This window comes from Podarcis filfolensis (assembly GCF_964270895.1).
Source record: "Podarcis filfolensis genome assembly, chromosome: 1".
NCBI classification, from domain to species: Eukaryota; Metazoa; Chordata; class Lepidosauria; order Squamata; family Lacertidae; genus Podarcis; species Podarcis filfolensis.
The window spans coordinates 40850904-40874635 of NC_139604.1; the positions used below are offsets into that span (position 1 = coordinate 40850904).

At 39.4% G+C, this 23732-nt stretch overlaps 1 protein-coding gene across 4 annotated transcripts in view; it reads right to left on the bottom strand.

The window, feature by feature from the left end:
- Positions 1-23732, bottom strand: part of MGAT5 (alpha-1,6-mannosylglycoprotein 6-beta-N-acetylglucosaminyltransferase) — a 122776-nt gene that overhangs the window by 39752 nt on the left and 59292 nt on the right. For all 4 annotated transcript variants that reach the window (XR_014540974.1, XM_083582273.1, XM_083582274.1 and 1 more), the window contains exons 3-7: positions 18609-18776; positions 9200-9276; positions 8745-8834; positions 3520-3591; positions 2774-2935 (exon numbers count right to left, since the gene is read on the bottom strand). Coding sequence is in view for 3 of the 4 variants with exons in the window: in XM_083582273.1 (XP_083438399.1) it covers positions 2774-2935; positions 3520-3591; positions 8745-8834; positions 9200-9276; positions 18609-18776 (569 nt within the window). In the remaining variant the exon portion in view is untranslated. The remainder of the gene's footprint in view (positions 1-2773; positions 2936-3519; positions 3592-8744; positions 8835-9199; positions 9277-18608; positions 18777-23732) is intronic.

Here is a 23732-nt window from a genome sequence, read left to right on the forward strand (position 1 = left end):
CAAGGATACTTGCCTTGCCCTAGGCAACCCATGCTACGCCACTGGTTGGTGCACACCCACACCCACACCACAATTAGGTTCTCAGACTACATGGAGCTCCTGCAAATGTGCTCATACAGTGGTATTTTCCCCTTACAGAACCAGTAAGATAGTGGAACTAAAAGTGAGCCACTCCCCACTCCCTAAACATTTATGCCCTGTGCAAGAGTGAAACATGAACAGGGCTACTGTCTCAGCAGTATCATTTATTTAGCCAGCAAAATTCAAATACCACTAAATCGCAGTCTCTTAAGAGATTCACATAAAACATACAAAATACCAATTCAATATAGCAATAAAATAAACTTTGAAAACAGTAAACACAATACAATTATCAAAATATAGATAAGAGCAACAGTTCTGAGAACAAATGCATATGATCAAATTACATTTCTAGGGAGGCCTGCTGGTGGGAAAAAAGGTTTTAGAAGGCACAAAAAACAAACAGTACAACGAAGGTGCCTGTCTAATATTAACAGGCAGTTAATTCTCTAATCTAATGATGATTAGAGAATCTTCTAATGTGCACTGTTGTGGGCTTCCCTGCCTGTAAGTATGTATACACATACAACCCAAAGCCCTTAGTCCCTTAGCTGTTTGCAGAACCCAGTACACAGTCAAGAACAAAAAGCAATACACTATATTTAAGGTTTTTTATTGGTCATTCATTTGATGTTACATCTCAAATGTGATTCCTCTGAGTCTGGTAGGTTGTTGCAGGTTTCAGTTTCTCTTCAAATTCTGTATTCACGGTTAGGATATATCATTTAGTTTCCAATTATATAATCCCTGAAGGTTAGTCCATGTTCTGCACAATCTAATGTGTGGGTTGTTTTTTGTTTTGTTTTTTTAAAATGTGTATCCAGAATAAATACTCTCTGGTTTAACTGCTGGTACAGGACCCCTTCTGATCTGATGGTGCCAATTATATTAGTACCAGTTACTTCTAATGTGATTTAACCCCAATTATTCTCATTACAATAACAAGAGGTTATCTGTGAGGTACCCTGTGAGAAAATTAAATTATTTCCTTATGGCCAAAAGGAGACTGCCAAAAATGCTTTCACATTATCACTGACTCAGACCACTGAAAGGCATAACACAAATAGTTTCGAGGGACATTTTTATATCCCAAGCAAAACTGGAGTGAAACTTGGGGTTGTAAGATGTCCCCAAAAAGAGCCATGTGGGCTGGTGCCAGAAGAATGAATGAATGTTTTTCCTGAATCAGTTTTTGTTTGAAAAAACCATGGGACTTTTTAAAAATGCCAGGATATTAACAGTGGCTGGAGTAATAAAATCAAAAATCACCATCTCACCATAAACCTGTACCAACCAGACAGAGGGCCTTCTCGGTAGTGGCTCCCACCCTGTGGAACACCCTCCCCTCAGATGTGTAGGAAATAAGCAGCTATCCTATCTTTAAAAGACATCTGAAGGCAGCCCTGTTTAGGGAAGTTTTTAATATTTAATGCTGTATTGTTTTTAACACTTGAATGGGAGCCGCCCAGAGTGGCTGGGGAAACTCAGCCAGATGGATGGGGTATAAATAATAAATTATTATTATTATTATAACCTGGTTGGATCACAGGGATGTGGGTCCGAGCCCCACATAGGGCAAAATATTTCTGCATTGCAGGGAGCTGGATAAAAACAATCCTCATGGTCTCATCAAACTCCATGATTCTGTGATGACTAGGAAAATCACACCCCAAATTATTGTATTTGCAAGGCCAAAAAAGCACCCCACATATAAAATACAATTGGTTTTCTTAGGATATTTTGTGTCCCAGATGCTTTTTGTGCACAGATAGAAAACTGTAAATAGTATGTGGCTCCTTTTTAGTCCTAGAAGGACTACATTGTTGATAAATTCTGCAATGAAAAAGTGCACCCGGGGTATAATTCTAACTCCAGACACCTGGATTAAAATAAAGGTATTCCATACATGATGCCAATATTTCATAGTCTCCAACTATTTTCTCTGTGATGAAAATAGGGATGTCCTATTTAATCATCATCATCATCATCATCATGATGCTCCACCCATCTGACTGGGTTGCCGCAGCCACTCTGGCAGCTTACAACATATATAAAAATATAACAAACATTTAAAAAATTCCCTATACAGGGATGCCTTCAGATGTCTTCTAAAGGTTGCATAGTTACTTATCTCCTTGGCTCAGGGGTCACATAACTCCATACCCTCCAACATTTATCCAATGAAAATAAGGACATCCTAAAGAAAAGCAGGACATTTCAGGATCAAATCAGAAACCAGGACGGCTTCTGTAAATCCTGGACTGTCCCTGGAAAATAGGGATACTTGGAGGGTCTGACATTTGAAATCAGCTTATATTGGGCCCTTAACACCATGGAGAGATTGCAAGTCAATATCTGTCCATCCAGAATCAAAGTTATTCAGATACTACTTTACCTTTATCCTCAAAATGCTCCTTTCCTTGGATTCATGTTTTTAATTGGATTAAAATCCCACTGGCAGAGAATTGTAACTGGTTTTTAGTTAGCCTACACTACCTACTTAAGTGTCACCATTTGGAAGCATTTTGAATTGCTAGCTTAGTTACCTCTCTCTTTTTCTCTGACCTACAAAGAGGTATACTGACATATGGCAAGTATATTGAACCAACTCCTACTCGACACTTAGAGCTAATGGGGCAGTTTTCTAGATGAAGCAATGTAAATGGTATTGCTGCCTTGGAGCAGAACTCACTTTTTTTCGTTTTCTCCTCTCCAGGTTTTGTTCTTCAGCAAGTGATTTAATTGCTTCTATCCAAGTGTCTGCCATCCTTCTTATTCGTAGCATCATCCACCGGAACTCTTCGTGCCTGGACATCATTTTGTATAGCAATTCAAAATTCGTTCTGATTTCGGCCTTCAATTAAACAGAAAAGTTTTAAAAGTGATATTGCAAAAATGATTTTTTTTCCCCCTAATAGGAAATCTCTCTAAAGTGTGTGGATGTGTGAGGCACAGTGTCATTCCACTTCATTTATTTAAAAAATGCATACAGATATTCCAAAATTCAAACTCACAAAGTTGGGAAATGGAAAGTAAGCTCTCAGATATTATCTGTGTGATAATTGAGCTCATCATGTGTGTTCTCCCCTCCCCCCATATTACTTTGGTCATTTCATACATTACACCAAATATGTCTGCTGACTGAATAGACCTACCTGCAATATAAAAAGTATGCTTCCAAATATTTGCTGTAGTATCTAAAAATCGTGTATTAACTTCTAAGTATGTCCAACAAATGCATGTTTCCAAAAGAATGGCAAGAAAAAGCAAGTGTGTGAGATTAGGACCAGAATTACTAGGCATTCAGACGGTTTAGGGTTTACTTTATGGCCCAAGATTTGTTTTTGGTTTTTTCTCCCTACACAGAAAGCTGAACTTAAGGTAACTCCAAGGCCCACTTTGTTAACCATTTTGAAAGCTTTGAGACATACTCCTTACCATCATCTTTTGATCAGTTTCTTCATTAGGATTTTTTGCTCTCCAGGGTAAACGAGGACACCAGTTTTCAACCTGCAGATATAGGGATCTTTTGTTAGGCACAGCTTCAGATGCATCAAGCAAGATGTTCATTCAACTATATCCTTGATGCGATTCCATTCTCATTTGCTGGTAGCCATAACAAAACAGCACAAGGTCAGCAGGCGACAAACCAAAAAAGAGGCACTTCTTTGAAGATATCATAGCAACAGCAATAGCATTTTCAAAAGACGACGAAAACAGATTGGCTATTAAAAGTCCTATCTTTGGCCTCTTCAATAAACTGGCTCTCTTTCATTAACTGATCAAATCTTCAACATATCATATACGTATTGTATGAAACAACCCTGAAGAAGTTGCTATGAGAAAATTGGAGTGCTCAGCACAACAGGACAGCTGGCACATGGAGAAAAATGTGTTTAAATCATTATGCAAGAATAAAGCACAACACGAGTCAATAATAAATAAAAAACTGTGACATTAAGACTTTATTTATTTAGTAGAAGGAACACCGATATCCACAGAAGGCAACACTTCCCTTACATTGTCCCTCGAGACGGACGGATGCCAACAACAATGAATATATGAGAACACAGGATGCCATAAATCCATTCCCCTATCGTAATGGATTTCCTGGTGGTACTAATCCCAATGCACATTGGCATCCAAAAACACGTGGGATGCATAACAGCAAATACTTTTCTACAGTCCAAAAATGAGTGTTCCAGTGATAAGGAACCTATAACACTTAAAAATGATTCACTACAAAAAAAAGGCCAAAACCTTTGCCACTCACCAAAATCTTCAGTGCTAGCAGAGGAGTTAATAACTTACCAGTCAAAAGAGTTTGAGTCCATGTGCCAAATCGCCCATAACTCTACCATGGTTCATTACTTTCATTAATGTTTTGTTATTGTTGTTAAAATAGAAATGGAAAGTGCAAGGAGGTCTGATTAGGATTCCACTGTGCCCATGGTCAACCCTTTCCTCCTGCACCATTGTGCTGAAAAAAACACACCCCCTCCCCAAATTGCTATTAGTCCTAGGACAGGACTAACACTCTGTGATTTAAAGTAGGCTATAGTTCAGAATTTAATCCAAAAAAAGACAGCCTTTTTGTTAGTACTATTCTATATGGGGGGCGGGAGGAATAATTAGATGAATAAAGAAATGCTTCTGACCATGTCAGAATCTCTACTGCCTAATTCTGATAGAAAGAACAGCCAGAGGGATGGTAGGATTTAACTGTCATCAGCAATCAGAATTTTAACCAATGGCACACTATAACCAAGCAAGCTTCTTCACAGGCAACTTTATAGTTTTGTCTTGCAGCAGAGGTACTTCACCGTTTCTGTGAAGCAGCACCATGCTACATACTGAGGAACAACTGCACATTTTAAGCAGAATCTCCTCGTCAGAAGTCATTGGAGAAAAATAGCTCCCACCCATGGTGAATTACTAAGCTAAAGTGCATACATTCTTCTATCCACCCCCCCAAAACCCAATTCTCTTTTTTTGGTACTGTTCTCATTCCTTACTGAAACTACTGCATTCCTTATTGCAGAATATGCATGTCTAGAACTCTAGTTGAAAATTATGATGAATGATTTAAAGATCAAATTGTGTTGAGAAAGACTCTTACATCAATCTCTGAGAGGATGCCTGAAGAAATAATGCTCCATGATTTTGGAGCATCAGATAGAAAGGTAGACCAGGGAAGAGTCTGCTGCAAAAAGAAGACTGCCTATTGACAAATTACTTTATGAGACACCAGTTCCAGGTTATCTTTAGCAAGCAACACAATTCATATATCCACATCATTGTAGTGGTTATTAGAATTTTATTTCATGCTTGCATTCACAAATATTTAAGCTTTCAGAATTTGCTGTTTAGCTTAATCATAACATTAATCACAGGATTAAGTATGCTGAATTTAAGCTCAAGGTTAATACCATGACCAAACAATATTAGTTTTATGTGCTGTCAAAAAGAAACCTCTTAGGAAACGCCCCCAAAGACTTTTATGTATGCTGTTCACTAAACATAAAACAGATTGATGAGTAACATGGATCATTTGTTCTTCGGGGAAGCACAATGAATTCTATACAATTATGTACTGTAACAAATGCCACATGAAGTACTTCATAAATTCCCTAAATTCTGGAGTGTTTGAACATCTAAGATTCACTATTTTTTCATAAATACAGAAGCATCCTAATATGTCAAGCGAAGGACATGATAAACACAAATCATTATACAGTGGTATCTCGGGTTACATACGCTTCAGGTTACATACGCTTCAGGTTACAGACTCCACTAACCCAGAAATAGTATCTCGGCTTAAGAACTTTGCTTCAGAATGAGAACAGAAATTGCGCTCCGGCGGCACAGTGGCAGCAGGAGGCCCCATTAGCTAAAGTGGTGCTTCAGGTTAAGAACAGTTTCAGGTTAAGAACGGAGCTCCAGAACGAATTAAGTACTTAACCCGAGGTACCACTGTATATCACCAGGCCTTGACATTTTTTTCTCCATCAACATTTACAAGATGGCTGAGAGCACTGGTGGTGAATTGGGTGTTATAAACATCATTTTGCCCCATTGGCTGCATAGCTCTAACCTGTTGTATATAATGGCCTTGCACAAAATGAAAGTATATAGGGCGTTCCCCTAGCCAACATGTTAGGTCATACAATGCTACTGTAGGTGTCACAGAACACTTATATGCACCTCTCCCAGATTTCAGTTCTTACAATCACTCTAAAAATTGGGTCATGGACTCTGGTAAAGAAAACCTTTTCAACAATACACAACATAGAAAATACAGTAAGTCTAAAAAGTGTGACTGATGAGGTTAAAATACTCGCTCGACAAACTTGTATATTTATAGCCTTATCATAACACCTTGCTTTTTAGAAAAATGAGATGAGCAAAGGCAAAATTACTCTCCGATCTGAACTGGTTGAGAATATGCTCCTCCTACACTCTAAAAGAACATATTCAAAATAATTTTCCACTGCAATTCTGTCTTTCTATTATCCCCGCAAAAGTCTTTGCGTGTGATATATTTATAGATGTTGAACAGTGAAGCCTCATGCAATAGTTGACTACCAGCTTCCACCACCAAATAAATGGAACCCAGTACTCTTAATAAGTAGTATCACAAGGCAATGGCAGCCCAATGGGACGATGTGTCACAGGTCATGAAAGTACAGTATTGCACTGGCTGCCAGGGAGCTACTGGGCCTAATTCAATGTGTTAGTCTTAGCATATGCAACCCTAAATGGCTTGGGATCCAAGTACAGTGGTACCTTGGGTTAAGTACTATTCGTTCGGAGGTCCGTTCTTAACCTAAAACTGTTCTTAACCTGAAGCACCACTTTAGCTAATGGGGCCTCCTGCTGCTGCCACGCTGCCGGAGCACGATTTCTGTTCTCATCCTGAAGCAAAGTTCTTAACCTGAAGCACTATTTCTGGGTTAGCGGAGTGTGTAACCTGAGGCGTATGTAACCCGAGGTACCACTGTACCTAAAAGAGTTCTTTCCTTAGTATCAAACACCCTTAGTATGATTACATACTTACTGTTGATGCCACCAATAGGGGCTGCTTGGTTGGCACTGACATGTAAAAGGGCCTTTTCATTGGTGGTTCCCCATTTGTGGAATGCCCTCCTCTAGTGAGGTGCATCATAGTGAGGAGGAATTTGAAAACATTCCTAAATAATGGCCAAAGAATACTGTACACCTGGCAACCATGAGATCACTGGATGAAATTGTGTTTTTAATTGTGAATCTTTTTACAGTGTTGTAACTGTTCTAGAATGCTTTTATTTTCTTTTAATTGTGAGAGTGTGTGCTGCCCAGTGTAAGCTGGTAGCCAACAAATGACAGCAAGAGCCACAGTTGAGGTTCACTGGGCCTGCATGTTCCATCTCTTTCTTAAAACCATTTTAACTCACCCAGAACCTATTACAGTGGTACCTCTGGTTACGTACTTAATTCGTTCCGGAGGTCCGTTCTTAACCTGAAACTGTTCTTAACCTGAAGCACCACTTTAGCTAATGGGGCCTCCCGCTGCTGCTGCGCCACCGCCGCCCGATTTCTGTTCTTATCCTGAAGCAAAGTTCTTAACCCAAGGTAATATTTCTGGGTTAGCGGAGTCTGTAACCTAAAGTGTATGTAACCTGAAGCATATGTAACCCAAGGTACCACTGTAGTAAGATAGACTGTAAATCTAATAAGCAACAGTTTAGAAGTTAAGCCACAAGCTGATCAATAGCCACCAATACTGGATGTACTGATCTTCTAAAAATCTGTTTTCACCCAAGTTATGGCACTCCTTTGCTGGTATTCTCTTGTGAACTGTATTTGTTCCATCATCTATATTGAGCTTAATTAGCATGTCTATAAAAAGATACCGGTAATACTCACTGACACATGCCAGGAAACACTATGATACCTCCTGAGGTGAGGGAGATATTAACAAGCTAACTTGCTCTAAGAATATGTTTTGGCCTTTCATTACCTCTTGAAAGCTGAGAGAATAAATATGCCATTTTGAGGGGGGGGGAGAAGTACTATGACACACAGTATGCACATAGCATTTTAATAATTTAAAAGAAGAATTCTACATTCTTCATTAGCTACATCAGCAGGAAATGCTGATGATTCAAAGACAGTTAAATTCTATTAAGGAAAGACCTTCCTTAAAAGGGAACAAATCTTTAAAGTGCAACAAAATTTAAGAGTTCACCCAGGATAACTCATAGTCAGCCTGTACTTTGAATATGTAGGGAGTTATACTGGAGAGAAATAAAGGGGGGAAAAACATTTTCCATCTTACAAGTGTTATAAAGTACAAACGGTAACATACTGCTGGAAAAACGAAACCTATTGGTCATAATTATGCAGACTATGATAAGAACAATACAGTGTGCATATCAAAGGGCAAGACTAATTACTTTTTTGCCCACCAATCTAAATCGCAGTTAAAGGTTACTAAAAAACTCTGGACCGAGCCACTTTGCCTCTCCCCGCTATCATGGGGCCTATGGGGTTAACTTGTGGTTAGCGTTAATTATTATTTATTGTGCTAAACGATTAATGCTTGAAATTTTATTTTAAAATCCAGTCAGTCATTGGGATTTTTCAACAGCTCTACATATCAGTCGCAATACAAATTTACTGACCTCACTGAGGTAAATAAAGAAGGAGCATGTGGATCCATCCACACCGTAACTTGCGTAACAAGGATCAGATCGCCACATATCTTTCATCCACTAGAAGATAAAAAACACACACATACAGTCAACAGATATGGGGTTTTGAAGCCTAACTACAATACCAACCATACATATATAACATGGGTGAACTGGTAGGAAGCAGCATCTGAGATCAGCAAAGTCAGCTGTGGCCATTAATTATTACATCATGTTAATATTTCATGCATGAACATGTAGAATAACCTCAGTGTTAGTCAAGGCATCAATATATGGTTTACTGCTGTGCACACAATGTAAGTGGACCAAGATCTGTTCTACACACCATTCTATATATGGGGCTTTTTCAGGCTAGGAAGCTGCCTTATATCAAATCAGACCATTGGTCCACTCAACAAATAAATGCAATAGGAAATTAGTCTTACTTTTATTTTGCCCTCACAGTGGGGGAAGCCATCCATGGGAGGCAATTCACACTGTTCCTGGGCTCCATTAATGAGATCTGAGAGAGAGAGAGAGAGAGAGAGAGAGAGAGAGAGAATATGATTCAATAATTGTAGCACACTTCATAACATATTCATACTTCATCTCAACTGGCTGTGCAGATGGATCACCACCCAAATCCCAACTGAATTCTAAAAATGAGCACTGCCTTTTCTCCCCCGGCCCCCAAGAACGGAGAATTAAAAGCAGGCCATACAACCAGGTAGGAATAAAACTGAATGTGCAGCAATTGTGCTCAAACAGAACAGGTTGTTAAGAATTAAAAAATGGAAATAATTCCTCATCATTTATAATTAAGCACAGCCAAATTCCTAAGCAGAAATGCAATTAACCTATTTGTTAAACTGAAGTACAGCAATCATTCAATGAGCAGTTGAGAGTCAAATGTTTGACAAACCTCAGAACACAGATGCAAGCTTAATTCATTTTAAGGCTGCATTCCCTATTATCACTGCATGGAGTACATGCATTTACAGTGGCACACATTATTATGGGTATGAAAATAAAGAGAGAGACGGGATGTTGGTCAGAACCTTGGGATCTGAACACCAGAGATTTCTTTCTCCTTGTTATCTGGCTCTACCCAGTCCGCATGTGATTCCAAAAGTCATGTGTGAGGAGATTGTGTATACACATGGGACTTTGTGCAGAGGACAAAGGCTAGTGGCTTTTGATGATCTTCCCATCCCATGTTGGGACAGCCCCATGACTATCAGCCTGACCACAGATTGCATACCTTGACCTCATGTTCTTGATTAAACATAAGTTTGATGATTTGGTAGTAGGAAGTTCTTTTTCATTTCACTGTCATGGTGAGCCAGCCCATTTCCTTGTGAGGTTTAGGTTCACAGATGTTTCTAACATTTGCAGGTGTGATGTGCCTATTAAAATGCCCTGCCCCTGGTGGCTGATGGACATGTTTAGCTCTCATGAGTAAACCAAGGATGAGGAACCTGCAGCCCCCCCCCAGATGTTGTGGACTATATCTCCCATCATCCATGACTACTGGTCATGCTGTCTTAGGCTGATGGAAGCTGGAGTCCAACATTTATCTGGTGGGCCACAGGTTCTTCATCCCTACAATAGTCCATCTGTGCAATGCAGAAATAACGCAGGCAGTTGATTCAATCACTACCCAACCACACTCTCCTCCACTACTGCAAAGAACTCAGCCTGCTCCCCCACCCCAAATTATTAATCCAGGATGTTATCTAATGTTGTTCACTAACACAAGGAATAAATCAGTGGACTGCCTCCTAGTGGTGCAGCAATAAAACTGCTAGCACATTTGCAAAGCTAAGCAGGGTCCAGTATGGTTTCAAATTGGATGGGGAAGTGCAGGTTGCAGGAAGTTGGACTACATAACCCTCAGAGTCTCTTCCAACTCTAGATTTCTGGGGTTCCATGGAATAACTCCTGCAGTTCCACACTCTAAATCTGCACCGATGAATCCCTCGCTACACTGCAGTCTTTTCAGAAGGCCCTGAAGATTTATTTTCATCTGAACATCTAGGCATGGTGATGGTTAGCTGGGTGACGGTGTAACTCAATTACACTCTCTCCAGCCCTGCATTTTATATGTTAAGTGTTCATTTGTAGTGTTTTAGATTTGGTACTAAATATAGGTGGTGGAAAACTTGATTCAATTATGACCTCCAGAATGGCACATTAGTGTGCCTACTTTGTTTCGACAATGGCAGCATAGCAGCAATAGTTTTCTGCACCCGTTGTCTCCTTGGGGGGGTCTTTCAGAAGAGTTGTGCTATATAAAATGTGAAGGGACTCTTTAGCATGTGAATATCACCTCAAGGCACAAGTATAGTCATTTCCAACCAACGCATCTCCTAGCATATTAAAATGGTTCAAGCTTTATTTAAAATATCATTGTATACAAACTATAGAACAGTGTAGGCAGCAAAAGAAGAGTACACAAAATTAATACCAAACCAAGGAGATAGAACGCTACTGTTAAGTACTTGCATACATAGCTTTTATGCTATGATAAAGCTCAGGTCATAACAGGAATGCTTAAATAAAACATAACACACACAGAGCACCAGATGTATCAAAACAACATGTCAAGGCTTGTTTGCAAATAATATTGACTCAGCTGGAAGTTATCATGAAGGTAGTGTGTCAAGGACAATAAATGGGGCTTTGCTTGAAGGGCACTGACCTCTCTGCCTCAAAGTCCTTGGAACTACAGGAGGGAGAACTGAAAAGGCAAGTCTTGGTAACAACGATTGCTGTCAATTCAATCAGATTCCCAACAATTAAGAAACATAATTGAAGCCAATATCTGATGAGTTTGAGCTGGACAGCTGACATTTTGACTACGGCTTTAGCAAGCATAAAAAGCCTATGTAGGGTCACTAATTTAGCTGAGTCCTATACTTGTCCTTCAGTACACAATCTGCAAGCTAATTCAAAGAGAAGTTTGCAAGAGATTCATTATAGATTTTTCTGTCATGGGCTTGAATAGAAAATGGCCTTTCTATTTATAATTTCTAGAAGGACTCCCCACCCTGCAACAAGGGAGAAAGAAATGATTCACACACACATACACACACATCCCCCCTAGAGATCTGGCTGAAAAGAGTAGCTTGAAGATTGCAGGAGAAGATGCAAAATTTCAAGGAGGAAATATTCACTTTCACTATCCTTTGCAATAGGAACCATGCTTACTTCTCACTTTCTGATGCAGGTAGCGTATGGGGCTGTCTGCCAGGCACTGGTTCTGGTTCAGTGGTCTGGAGGATCAGAAACCAGATGCAGGCACAGGCATTCTACCTCATATTTCCTCCTCCTCAGCTTCCTATGCAGCATTAAATTTACCGTAACTTGCTATGAAACCAAAGTCAGCAACTGTGGTGAGCTCTGGCCCTTAAAATGCAACAACAACAACAACAACAACAACAACAACAACAACAACAACGATTTTCAAAGCAAGCAATGTAGGCATTTTGAAACCACAAGGTGGGAGAAACAGGTGTTTTTAGGAAATGCAGGGAGAACTGAAATGTATGCAAACATGGGGGGTATTCAGACAATCCTTATATGATCTTGCTTCTATGCGTTGATAAAATCAGGGCAGCTTTTTGAGCTCAGACACTTTCGCACATGCATAAAAAGTTAGCACCTAAACTAGGAAATCTTACATTTATTTAAACACATTGAAACCCCTGATTCAGGCGTTGCCTTCTCTGTGAAATAAGGAATGAAGAAGAAACACATAACCCAAAGACACACTTCCAGTGATGCAGCATGAAGAGATAAGACCAGGAGGAGTTATTCAAAACAACATACTAAACTTCAGTTGTTTAGGAACATGAAGTGTATTGCAACTTCCTGAACAAAACAATACTGTCTTGTATCTGCATGAAGCAGGAAAAATATAAATCCTTCTCTTTATAGTCAAAGATAATTGACTAATTACAAATGCAACTAGTATTTGAGATGGAGTTGCAGGTGCTTCAACCTACGGTACCCAAGAATACATCATTTGACTAGCTAACAAATAAGGTGGGGGGGGTGGAACCATCAACATACCAGAGAAGAAAAAGGAATACTAACTACAAATAGAAATAGCACAGAGGTCTCAAAATAAAAAAAATATCAGGTTCCTCCAGAAATTGCTGAGTAATATCCAATGCTATAACACAATGAACAGAATTACTCTCAACATTCTGAGAAAAATCATTGCATAAGAACACACGCACGCACACACACACCCCGCAGTTGGACCATTTGGGTGGAGACAAACATTACAAGGGAAAAATATACTTTAAGCCTGCACCTCACAATTCTGAACCAATCCAAAGTATTAGACGGGTGTTTTCCTGCATTAGTAGTCTTTTGTTTGATATACTCACCAAAAAAGGTAAAAATAAATAGTGTTAGGTGGAATAATGATGTCACATTGTTTATCATTACTTTGTGGAAGCAAAGCGTGAAGCACCTGCCAGCTCCAAGATACGTTGGAAGGGTATTCATCCACATGGGCATATCAAAACTTGCAATTCTATCCTCCCGTCTTGACAAGCTTTTCATGATTCCTGCCTAATAAGGTACACTTTCCCACCCACAAAGGGCACATCAAGGCTGTGATACAATACCATAGCCAAATATTTTAAGGTGAGCACAAGCTACACCATGTTAGGTCCATGGAACAACTCCAGCAAGGAAACAAATAGGTATCCTTTTATATGTTAAAGAAAAATGTAGTCAACATGTTTCAGCAATTCAGTGTGCAGGGTGGGTTCTCTCTAAAACCAGTTACCGGTAGGCAATACAATACAAGGAATGAGGAGCAACAGGGTGTAGTTTCATCACAATCTGCTTCTTTCGGTTCAATGACAGTAAGTTATTTAAAAAAAAAACAAAGACTAGGGGTTGCATTTAACAAAGTCCTACTCAGAGTAAACCCATCAAAGTTAACAGACCTAAATGAGTCATAGCCATTAAAATGCAATGGATCTTCTCCGAGTAGGACCAGCATCCTAATACTATCCCAGAAATGTAATCATTTATTGGATTGGCTACCAGGTCTATACTCACAATGGTTCTTTAAAACCCTGACTGCTTCCATTTACTTCAGGGGTAGGGAACCTTTTTGACTCCACAGGTAAGATCCTTATCAGAATCAGCCTTGCAAACCAAAATTGACAGATATCATTACTATGGTGATGGTGATGATCCCACCCTTCACCCTAAGAACCTAGGATGAATTATAAGAATGTACAATCAGGATACTGGGTTCTTGGTCAGATTTTGAAATATATTCTTTTACTGTATACAGTATGTGTGAATCTGCTTTGATTCTAATTTCTTTAAAATAAATCCATTTTTTTTTTACGTGTGATGCTGCAGCTTGGATTTAGCTGTCAGCTGCTGTCCTTGCTCAGCTTTTCCATTTCTGCCCTGCACTACTAAGATTTTGAAACTCGTTATTGCAGAGAGGGTGGCATCCAAGTTGGCCCCAATACATTAGCTTGCGGCAAGCAGTAGCTGTTGGCATGCTTGAATACAATTGCCTCATCCACTGTGGGGAAAACATGGGACATTAATGAACAAAGTTTGTCTGGAACCTGGGTGCCACCACAGCATCTAAAGCAACCAACATGATGCCCTCCACATGTTGTTGGACTCCAACTGTCATCAGCCCAAACCAACATGGCCAGTGATCAGAAATTATGGGAGTTGTAGTCCAACAACATCTGGAGGGCACCATGTTGGCTGACCCTCTTCTGAGAACCTGCTTTCAATGTTGTCTGAAGGCAACCACCTTGCTCAAGCTAAGCAGGACTGGATCCAGTGAGCTCACTGGTGGGAGCCCATCTTGGGATCCTTCTGCATTGCATTTATCATGGCTGTTCTATAAATATAATAAATCAATAAAAATCCTAGTTTTGTGTTACTAGGAGAGACTGCACTTATGATTAGACTTTTCCATTTGCTTTCACTCATTTATTGCAGACATGCCCATTTCCTTTTGAAAATTAATATTATGTGTCAACTTTCAGAGTTCCTACAAAACTCTTATTGTTTTGTCTCCTCCCAAACCCAAAACTATTTCTGTCTTGAGAACAAGTGCCCAAAGATGAAATTCACATATAAGCTGAGGCAGCATTAATAGTTACTTTATAACCTCTTTTCTTATTTATACACTAATTTTTTTCCCTTCAACTCACAAAAAGGGGCTTAGGCAGAAGCGATATGAATTATGAAAACCTTTTCTTTTTGAATGAGATGGTAAAATGCTTCACAGTTCCATGCCAACAGAAGCATTAATGGCTTTTTGGGAAGAAATAAAAGTAAATTCCTTCTGTTCTCAAAAAATACCTGCTGAGCTAGCAGCCTTCCATTAACACTTGACTGAAATAATGCAACTTTTAAAATGTTCAAGTAACTGTCAAGTAGTTAATCCCCAATACTGACTGCAGACCACCTACAGCACATTTCAGTTTTTCTAATACATATTTATCACAAGAGATTTAATAGTTACAGACAGGGCTGTCACCACCATGACCCAATCAGGCAATTTTCCGTGTTCTTTGAAACCAGTTGCCCTCCAAAGTTATTGGATGCAAGCCTCCCAAATGAAATGGATATGAATAAGAAAATTAACAACAATATAGGTGAGCAAAATAGTATAAGCAAACAACATAGCAGTAAATAACACCTTCATACTTAGATCAACAGTTAGTAGGTATTCGGGTAATGGGCAATGCGGAATTAACCTTATTGTAAGGATTTTCTGGGGGATCAATAGTAAAGGGCTATGTATTAACAGAGTTCCTATGCTTCAAAGACCTCATGTGATTAACTTCAAAACAGAGCTGAAATGCCACCATTTCTTAAATGGTTGGTTATTGACATGCACTTCTTTAATGAAAAAGATTTTGGTGTACTCTGTGCACTAAAAGCAAGAAAGATGTGATCAGCAAATATATTACTGCAACATTCTAATCATATGCTCATGGCAGACCTTTGAAGAGTCAGGAAGCAGTGCAGCTTCACAGCAACTCAATCATGCAAGGTCACACCTTTTATCTTTTGTGAAAGAGATCTGCCCTCCTGTTCTCTCAGTACAAACTCCATGCTTCAAGTGATCACACAGTCACAGAATTGTAGGGTCATCTAGTCCAACCCCCTGCAATACAGGAATCTCAACTAGAACATACATGACAGATGGCCTCCTAACCTCTGCTTAAAACCTCCAAGGAAGGAGAGTCCACCACATTCCAAGGTAGTCCATTCCACTGTCAAACAGCACTTACTGTCGGAAAGTTCTTCCTGAAGGTATCAGAATCTCTTTTCTTGTGACTTGAAGCTATTGGTTCAGATCCTAGCCTCTGGAGAAGAAGAAAACAAGCTTGCTCCATCTTCCATGTGAAAGCCCTTTAGATATCTGAAAATGGCTACCATATCTCCTCTTTACCAGGCTAAATATATTGAATTCCCTCGACTGTTCATCATGAGGCTTGGTTTCCAGACCTTTTATCATCTTGTTTGCCCTCCTCCTGTGCACATGTTTCAGCTTGTCAATATCCTTCTTAAATTGTGCTGCCCAGATCTAGACACAGTACTCCAGGTGTGGTCTGACCAAGGCAGAATAGGTTGGGAATATCATTTCACTTGATCAGGACACTAGACTTCTGATGATGCAGCCTAGAATAGCATTAGCTTTTTTGCTGCTGCATCACAGAATGTTAAGTTGGTATGATGTTACTGTGTTTGACTAGTATATGCAACACATCTGATCAAATCTCACTATAAGCATAAACCCCCCAGTTCCCAGTCTTCCACAAGCCATTATACTTTGGTTCTGATTTCATAAAATGGGATGATTTAGCTGTTTCAAATGAGTTTCATTTTTGAAGAAGCACTGCAAAGCTAATGCTTCTTCAAAGTTCTATGAAGCGTGAAATACATAACATGAATAGAAATTCATAGTGTCATACGCCGGTGGGACAACAGACAGACATAACAAGCTAAAGAGCTTAGAGGAAACTACAGCATGTTGTTGAAACAGGCAGCTCATGTGACACATCATGCAAAAAGAAGAACATTGCTTTTTAAGGGGAAAGAGTCAAGACCTATGTTTTAAACTTGGCTCTATAAAAGTGTCTCTTAGTATACATAAGACCTAATGCACTACAAGGTCAAGGTGCCAAAAAAAGAAACAAGAAATAAAATTTTGGCTCCAAATAATGTAGCATTATTTGTACAGCTGTATCTCGGTTTTTGAACAGCTTAGTTCTCGAACGTTTTGGCTCCCAAACGCCGCAGACCTGGAAGTGACTGTTCTGGTCTGTGAACTATTTTTGGAAGTCGAATGTCTGATGGGGCTTCCGCAGGTTCCGATTGGCTGTAGGAGCTTGCTGCAGCCAATCAGAAGCCGCACTTTGGTTTCTGAACGTTTTGGAACGTTTTCTCTCGTTAAGTTGCTTCCCTTGGGAAACTCTAAGATTTGAGTGTCTTATAAGCCTGCTACTTATTGTTCAACAAATTATGCATCTTCTAGATAGCACTCTTCTTAAAACTTTAAATACTTTTAGTAACTTTTTTATCACACCGTGTGTGGTAATCATAGACACAACTACAAAAATAAAAATGTGGTCTAAGTGTCACGTAGCAGATCTTTTATAAAGAAGCAAAAACACCCTTATCACATTTCCCGTGTTCTCTGAAGCTTAAACATTCCTCCAAGGGGGTAAAAAAACCACTCACAATTGCTCAAGTTGATCTGTATCACATCTGTTATGCACAATCTTTTAAAAACAAATTCCCTTTACTGACATGTTATTTATATTATTGCCCTGCACCAGAAAGTGGTAAAATAATGGCATCAACTTAAATCTGAATTCTACACTAGATATAAAAGACAGACACATAATTGTGTGCCTCATGCTTGCCAAGAGAAACAAAAATGTTTAAGGTTTTTTTTTTAATAAAAAATAGGTGGATTCTCTGATCTGGTTTTATTATCAATACAGAATACAAAAGCTATATAATTGCATACCTTTTCAAGTTACTTAAACAAAGGGATTACATAACATCACAATAAACTGTTATGTTGCAGGTGGGCTGCTTTATTTTACATGGTTGATCACTGATCAACCGGCTTCCTTGCATTAATCTTCTTTAGCAAAGCATGTTTGCAGATTAGATAACTTTTAAGTCACAGGCACCAGCATTAGTTAAAACTCATTGATCTCACTAAACCAGTTCACTTAATGTTGGTTATGCAAGAATCATAGCTTTAACTAATGCATACCCATGAAACCTAACTTCTCAGTAGTCGTGCCCGCCCTGTGGATCGCCCTCCCATCGGGTAGCAAGGAAATAAACATCTATCTGACTTTTACAAGACATCTGAAGGCAGCCCTTTAATGTTTGAAGTTTTTGTGTTTTTTTGTGTTTTAATATTTTGTAGGAAGCTGTCCAGAGTGGCTGGAGCAGCTCAGTCAGATGGGCAGCATATAAATAATAAAACAAACAACTAACTAAAATGTATGGGAAGACCCTGAGCCCATGAATGAAGATAAATGCTAAGCATTATTCATTAGAGGGTTCAAGCCTGTTTACTCAGACTAGGAGTTCCATTGAGACTACTAGGACTTAATCACTAGTATGACTGCAGCCTAAGTCGTATACAAAAGTACATTAGGATCAGACAAGAGGTGCACTTTCCTTCAGTTAAGATTTGACACCAAAGACTGAAGTCCATTGCCGTTTAAAAAAACAGAAGGATCAATTCATACCATCTTGGATATTTGATACTGTAAAACAGAATTAAAAAAAAGGCACAACAACTTTCACACCCACCTGCAACATTGAGTTTTTCAGCTGCTCCTGAACTGGGAGTAGCAGTGGAGGTACTATTTGTGGAGTTTGCACCTGTGCCATTGATTACAAGGTTCTCCACTTTAGACTCAAGCTTCCCAATGCGTTGCAGGATGTTGTCTAGTAGGACGGCGAGAGTTTTCTTCAGATCTAAGTTAAGAAAAACAAAGTCAGTTAATCTTACACAGAACAACGTATACCAGGAAATATACCCATTTGGTAAAAGTAACAGGTTTGCAACAAACCCTTCCAACCCTCTAATTTCTTACCTAAATATTTCCACAGATCCTCCTTAACTACCTAAGTGTGTTTCTAAGGCTAAAGGCATTCTACAGTCATATGCCGTCAATATGGTTTATTATAATAATGAACATTTACAGACAACAGTTATGTTTTTTCTAACTACAGAGATATGCACCCTCTTAACCCCCAAAAGAGTATTTCAATACAAAGTAAAAGGCTACCTTTCGTGGGGAGGAGATACACTTTATAACTTGTCAATTTCATCTGTATAGCATCTCAACTTATCCATATGTGCAGTTTCTAACTGTTTAAATAGCCATTGTTCTTAATAGATGGGGTTGCTAAATGTCACCAGTTCTGTACTGAGCAACAATAATATTTGCCATACTTGAAAAGGTTAACAATCAAACTTTCACTCTCTTTGTTTAACACATCTTGTATATGATGTATGAATAACATCAAATAACTCCTGTTACTTGGTTGATTATCTGAGAACCTTGCACCCAATAACTTCAGACCTTTGGACAACTACATGTTGTAAGTCAGCATCCATTCTACCACATATTTCGCAGCTTTGTACACTAGAGTAGCAGTGCAGTTATGAGCACTAGCAGTTCTAGCTCAGACTGACATGAGTACTTCTAGTGGCCTTATTAACTCAACCCACTATTCCTGTACTTCAGTTTCCCTCACTGATCTAGAAATATGTAAGCAACTACCCTATCTTATACACCTCTTAAAGATAACTTATATTAGAGGAGATTGCAGGGACTTTGCTCCACCCTGCTCTTTTTTATTCCCATGCCACATGTCATCTGAACTCAGGCTTGTGGTTAAGCTCTTTCTTCAACACAAGCTGTAGCCAAGAGCAAGCTTTTGTGCAGTCCCAGTAAGCCATGGTTTGGTTTGCTACATCGTGAAAACCAGAGCACAGCGTGAAATACTTGGAGAAGAAAAAGCAGCATTATATTACAACATCTTACAATATTTTTCCAACTGCAAATTAATTTCCAAATTTACCACTAGAAAGTGATTTCAGCTGGAAATTTGACCTGTGGTAATAAAAAAACTGCATTATTGGGGGAATTTTCTGCTTTTCTTTCTCCTGGAATCGGAAGCACTATTATGTCCTATCTCATACTTTTTAAAACCTTCAACAGACACTACTTGACAATTCCCCATCCTTTGAAACCATAGAAATTAGCAATTACTTCCTTGTGGGGAGGGAATTAAAGCAAGTTTTCTGAAGCAGTCCACATATGTGATGGCTGAACAATGCAGATGCAGAAGATCTGCAACGGTTACAGTGGTACCTCTGGTTAAGTACTTAATTCGTTCCGGAGGTCCGTACTTAACCTGAAACTGTTCTTAACCTGAAGCACCACTTTAGTTAATGGGGCCTCCTGCTGCTGCCACGCCGCCAGAGTACGATTTCTGTTCTCATCCTGAAGCAAAGTTCTTAACCTGAAGCACTATTTCTGGGTTAGCGGAATCTGTAACCTGAAGCATATGTAACCTGAAGCGTATGTAACCTGAGGTACCACTGTATAGCTAACAAGCCAAATGGTATCTGAAGAAGTGTGCATGCACACGAAGAATGGTATCTGAAGAAGTGTGCGTGCACACGAAAGCTCATACCAAGAACTAACTTAGTTGGTCTTTAAGGTGCTACTGGAAGAAGCCAAATGAAGTGAACATTTGGTCCAGGCAAGTTTCTAATCTAGGCAGGTTGCTATTTTTAAAAACACCCTCAGGAAATGTACATGGTTCTCTTGCGATGTAGGATCAAGGAATAAAGGCTTTGCTTTCAGAACAGCCTTTAGCACCCCATATGCCTTAGTGGATCTTCTTTTAGTGTTAATTTTTTAAAAGGCTCCTTGTGAGGAGGAAAGCAGCACATCATCACCATGCTCTAAATTTGTTCCATTCAAGTGCCAGCCCAGCACAGATTCTGCTTGGTTTGCAATACACAGTAAAATCACAATGCAAGCTACCAATAGCCTGGAGGCTGCCACAGATAAACATGAGTTACAGAACAAGGGATACTTGTTACTTCAGCTACAAAGCGATGCAACAGTCAGCTGCCTAGGGGATGGTGGCCTCAACCTTTCAAGCAAATGCATTCACAGAACCACCAGCATCTTATCGGAAAATGAGACAAAGGTATACAAAAGCAGCATGGCACCCTGGCATCTCTGGCACCAGTTCTAAAGAAGGGCTTTCATTCCTAACAGAGGAAGGGGAAGAAGATACCCGAAGCAGTAAATGAATGGCTGTAAGCTCCGACTTGTGTGCATCACAACTCCCCTCTCCTTTGGCAAGATTAACAGACAAACCAAGTTAGATCCCACAATGATAAGATAGTGATGGGGAAAAAGGACCATTGTAAGTGAAAACAAGGTGAACAACTAATTGGCATCTAGCTTTCCAAAGCGGCAGGTGCCTTCTGGCAAAACAAACAAAAAGGTCAGAAAATGAAAACCAATGTACAGGGAACACACACAGTCACACTGCATTTAAAGGGGCGCTGCACAGATTCACTGCACAAAATTCTCATTGAAGTATAAGATCACAATTAAAACCTAGGTATGTTCCCAACCTGTAAGAGGGAAGAATATTCTTCAATGCACTTTACACAATATATGAAGTGAATGGCTTGATCTGATAAACAACCAAGACAGACTTTGCCAGACTGGTGTCACCCACATGTTTTGGGCTACAACCCCCATCAGGTGCAGCCAGCTCAGCTGTGCTGGCTCAGACTGACTGCAGTTGGAGTCCAAAATATCTGGAGGGCACTAGGTTAGCAAACACAGATCTGATTCATCACTTTCAATATATCTTGGGATATACGCTTTCTTGGTGCATGGCTAAAGGATCACTTATATACCTGGTGTTTAATTACGTAATATTGTGCTAAAGCTACATATATTTTAGTATTTTATTTGACTATATCTTAGTATTTGATGAGAACGGCAAGACAGGGTTGGGACACCTTTTATTGTCTGTGCTACCCATAATGTGGAAACTTCTTAAAAACTTACCACACTGCCTTAATTGCAATGAATAATAGATGCTACAAACACTGTGAACTAGCGATGGTATTTTTCGGCTCATAATGTTCACCTCAAATATGATGCTCTTGTTGTAGGCCTGAGAGATCTTTCGAGTCAGATTAAATCTTAAACAGAGACCTTCAGCCCTCTTAACCTGCCTCCTTTCCCCTCCCTCCCATATCTCCACTTACTTACTTCTATGAGAGCAGGAGAACAGAGAAAGGTTTCTGTACCCTTTTCCTGTCTAATGCCCAGTATGATGCTATGGCTGCATGCCAGACAAAAGAAGCACATGGAAATGCTGTTTCCCAGCACTGCTTGTGTTTGGCTTGCAGCCATAACATTGTACCAGGAAGTGGGGATATTTCTTCTCCATCATTCATTCCCCTAACGCTGCTCCCCAAGGAAAGTAGAGAGTTTGGTGGTAGGAAGAGGGAGGCAGGTGCTGAGCATATGGGAAAAAGAAACTGGGTTTTGAGCCCAGTTATCAAGTCTGGCAAGGATGGTTTCTTACCATCACTACCAGTCTTCTGCTTAGAGAAATTCCACATACTACATGTAGTTCCATGCTTATTTTTTCCCAGGCTCTTATTCACATTATGCAATACGTTAACCTTAGTTTCTTAACCTTTCCACAAATGCACACACACCCCATTCAACCTTCTCCCCCTCCCCATAAGTACACCTTGTTTCCATCAAAAGGTAGAAAAACAGGTAAAAGGGTTAAGAAACCCCTGTAGTCAGTGTTGGTTTTATGCTTCAAAATAGAAGATTCAAAGTGTACATTGCATAAAGACAAAGAAAAAGTCTGATGTAATCCCATAACAACACACATTGTACAGTCCTTCCCTGAGATTGCTGCCTTATAGAAATCAACCACTGACTATTTTTTTAAATGAAAAAAGGGATTGCACAGAAAAGAAAAACCTTGCTTCAGAGCTTAGGATCCACCTCTTACATGACAGTAACAGCATAAATACTATATTCCCATGGCTCTAATGAATTTCATGCAACATTAGAACATTGGAGGGGGATCGTGGAGGATGATATCTTATATTTTTTTCTGAATAAAGTCATGGGGCACCTTAAAAGACAAGGAAGGTTTACTGTAACTTTCTCAGGGCTGTGTAACTAACCTAAAATATGCCAGTAGTGGTTTTCATGTGGAATTAAGTCATGTAAAGTGAGTCCACTTTCAAAAGGAATGCATCTCTGATGTTATATGGCAGTTCAGTAAATTTTGCTTGGTTCCCATGCAATTAAGTACTTATGCTGACAGACCTTCCCTTGTTTACTAATGGCTGTATTTTTTCCAGTGAAAAGGTTTGCATGTGACTGATGGAAAACAGGGACACTATTTGGATTATCAGAGCCAATGTCACTTAAAATTAGAGATGCGGGACATCAACACAGTGATATAAACAAGATTATGACCCGTGTAGCAACTATGTACAGAAAAAGCCTTTAGAGAGCTCCTGCATGTAGTTTGTGAATAAAATGTTTCTATGTGCATGTGTGCATTTGTGCACGTGTGCCTGCTCACAGAAATACAGCACTGTTTTATCCAACTAGGCTTTTTCAGGGTAGAGTTGGTAGGTATTGCTCTTGGGAATTTTACAAATGGGTTTAACATAGTCTTACAGCTTTAGCTTTGCATTTTATTTTACTTCTTTTTGTACACCACAATATTTTTGAAATTTATTTATTGTGTTTATATTACGCCCCTTCCTGCCAAAGGAACCCAGGGTGGCAAACACATCAATATCATTAAAATATTCCAGAAACAGTTAAAAACAATCACATGCTC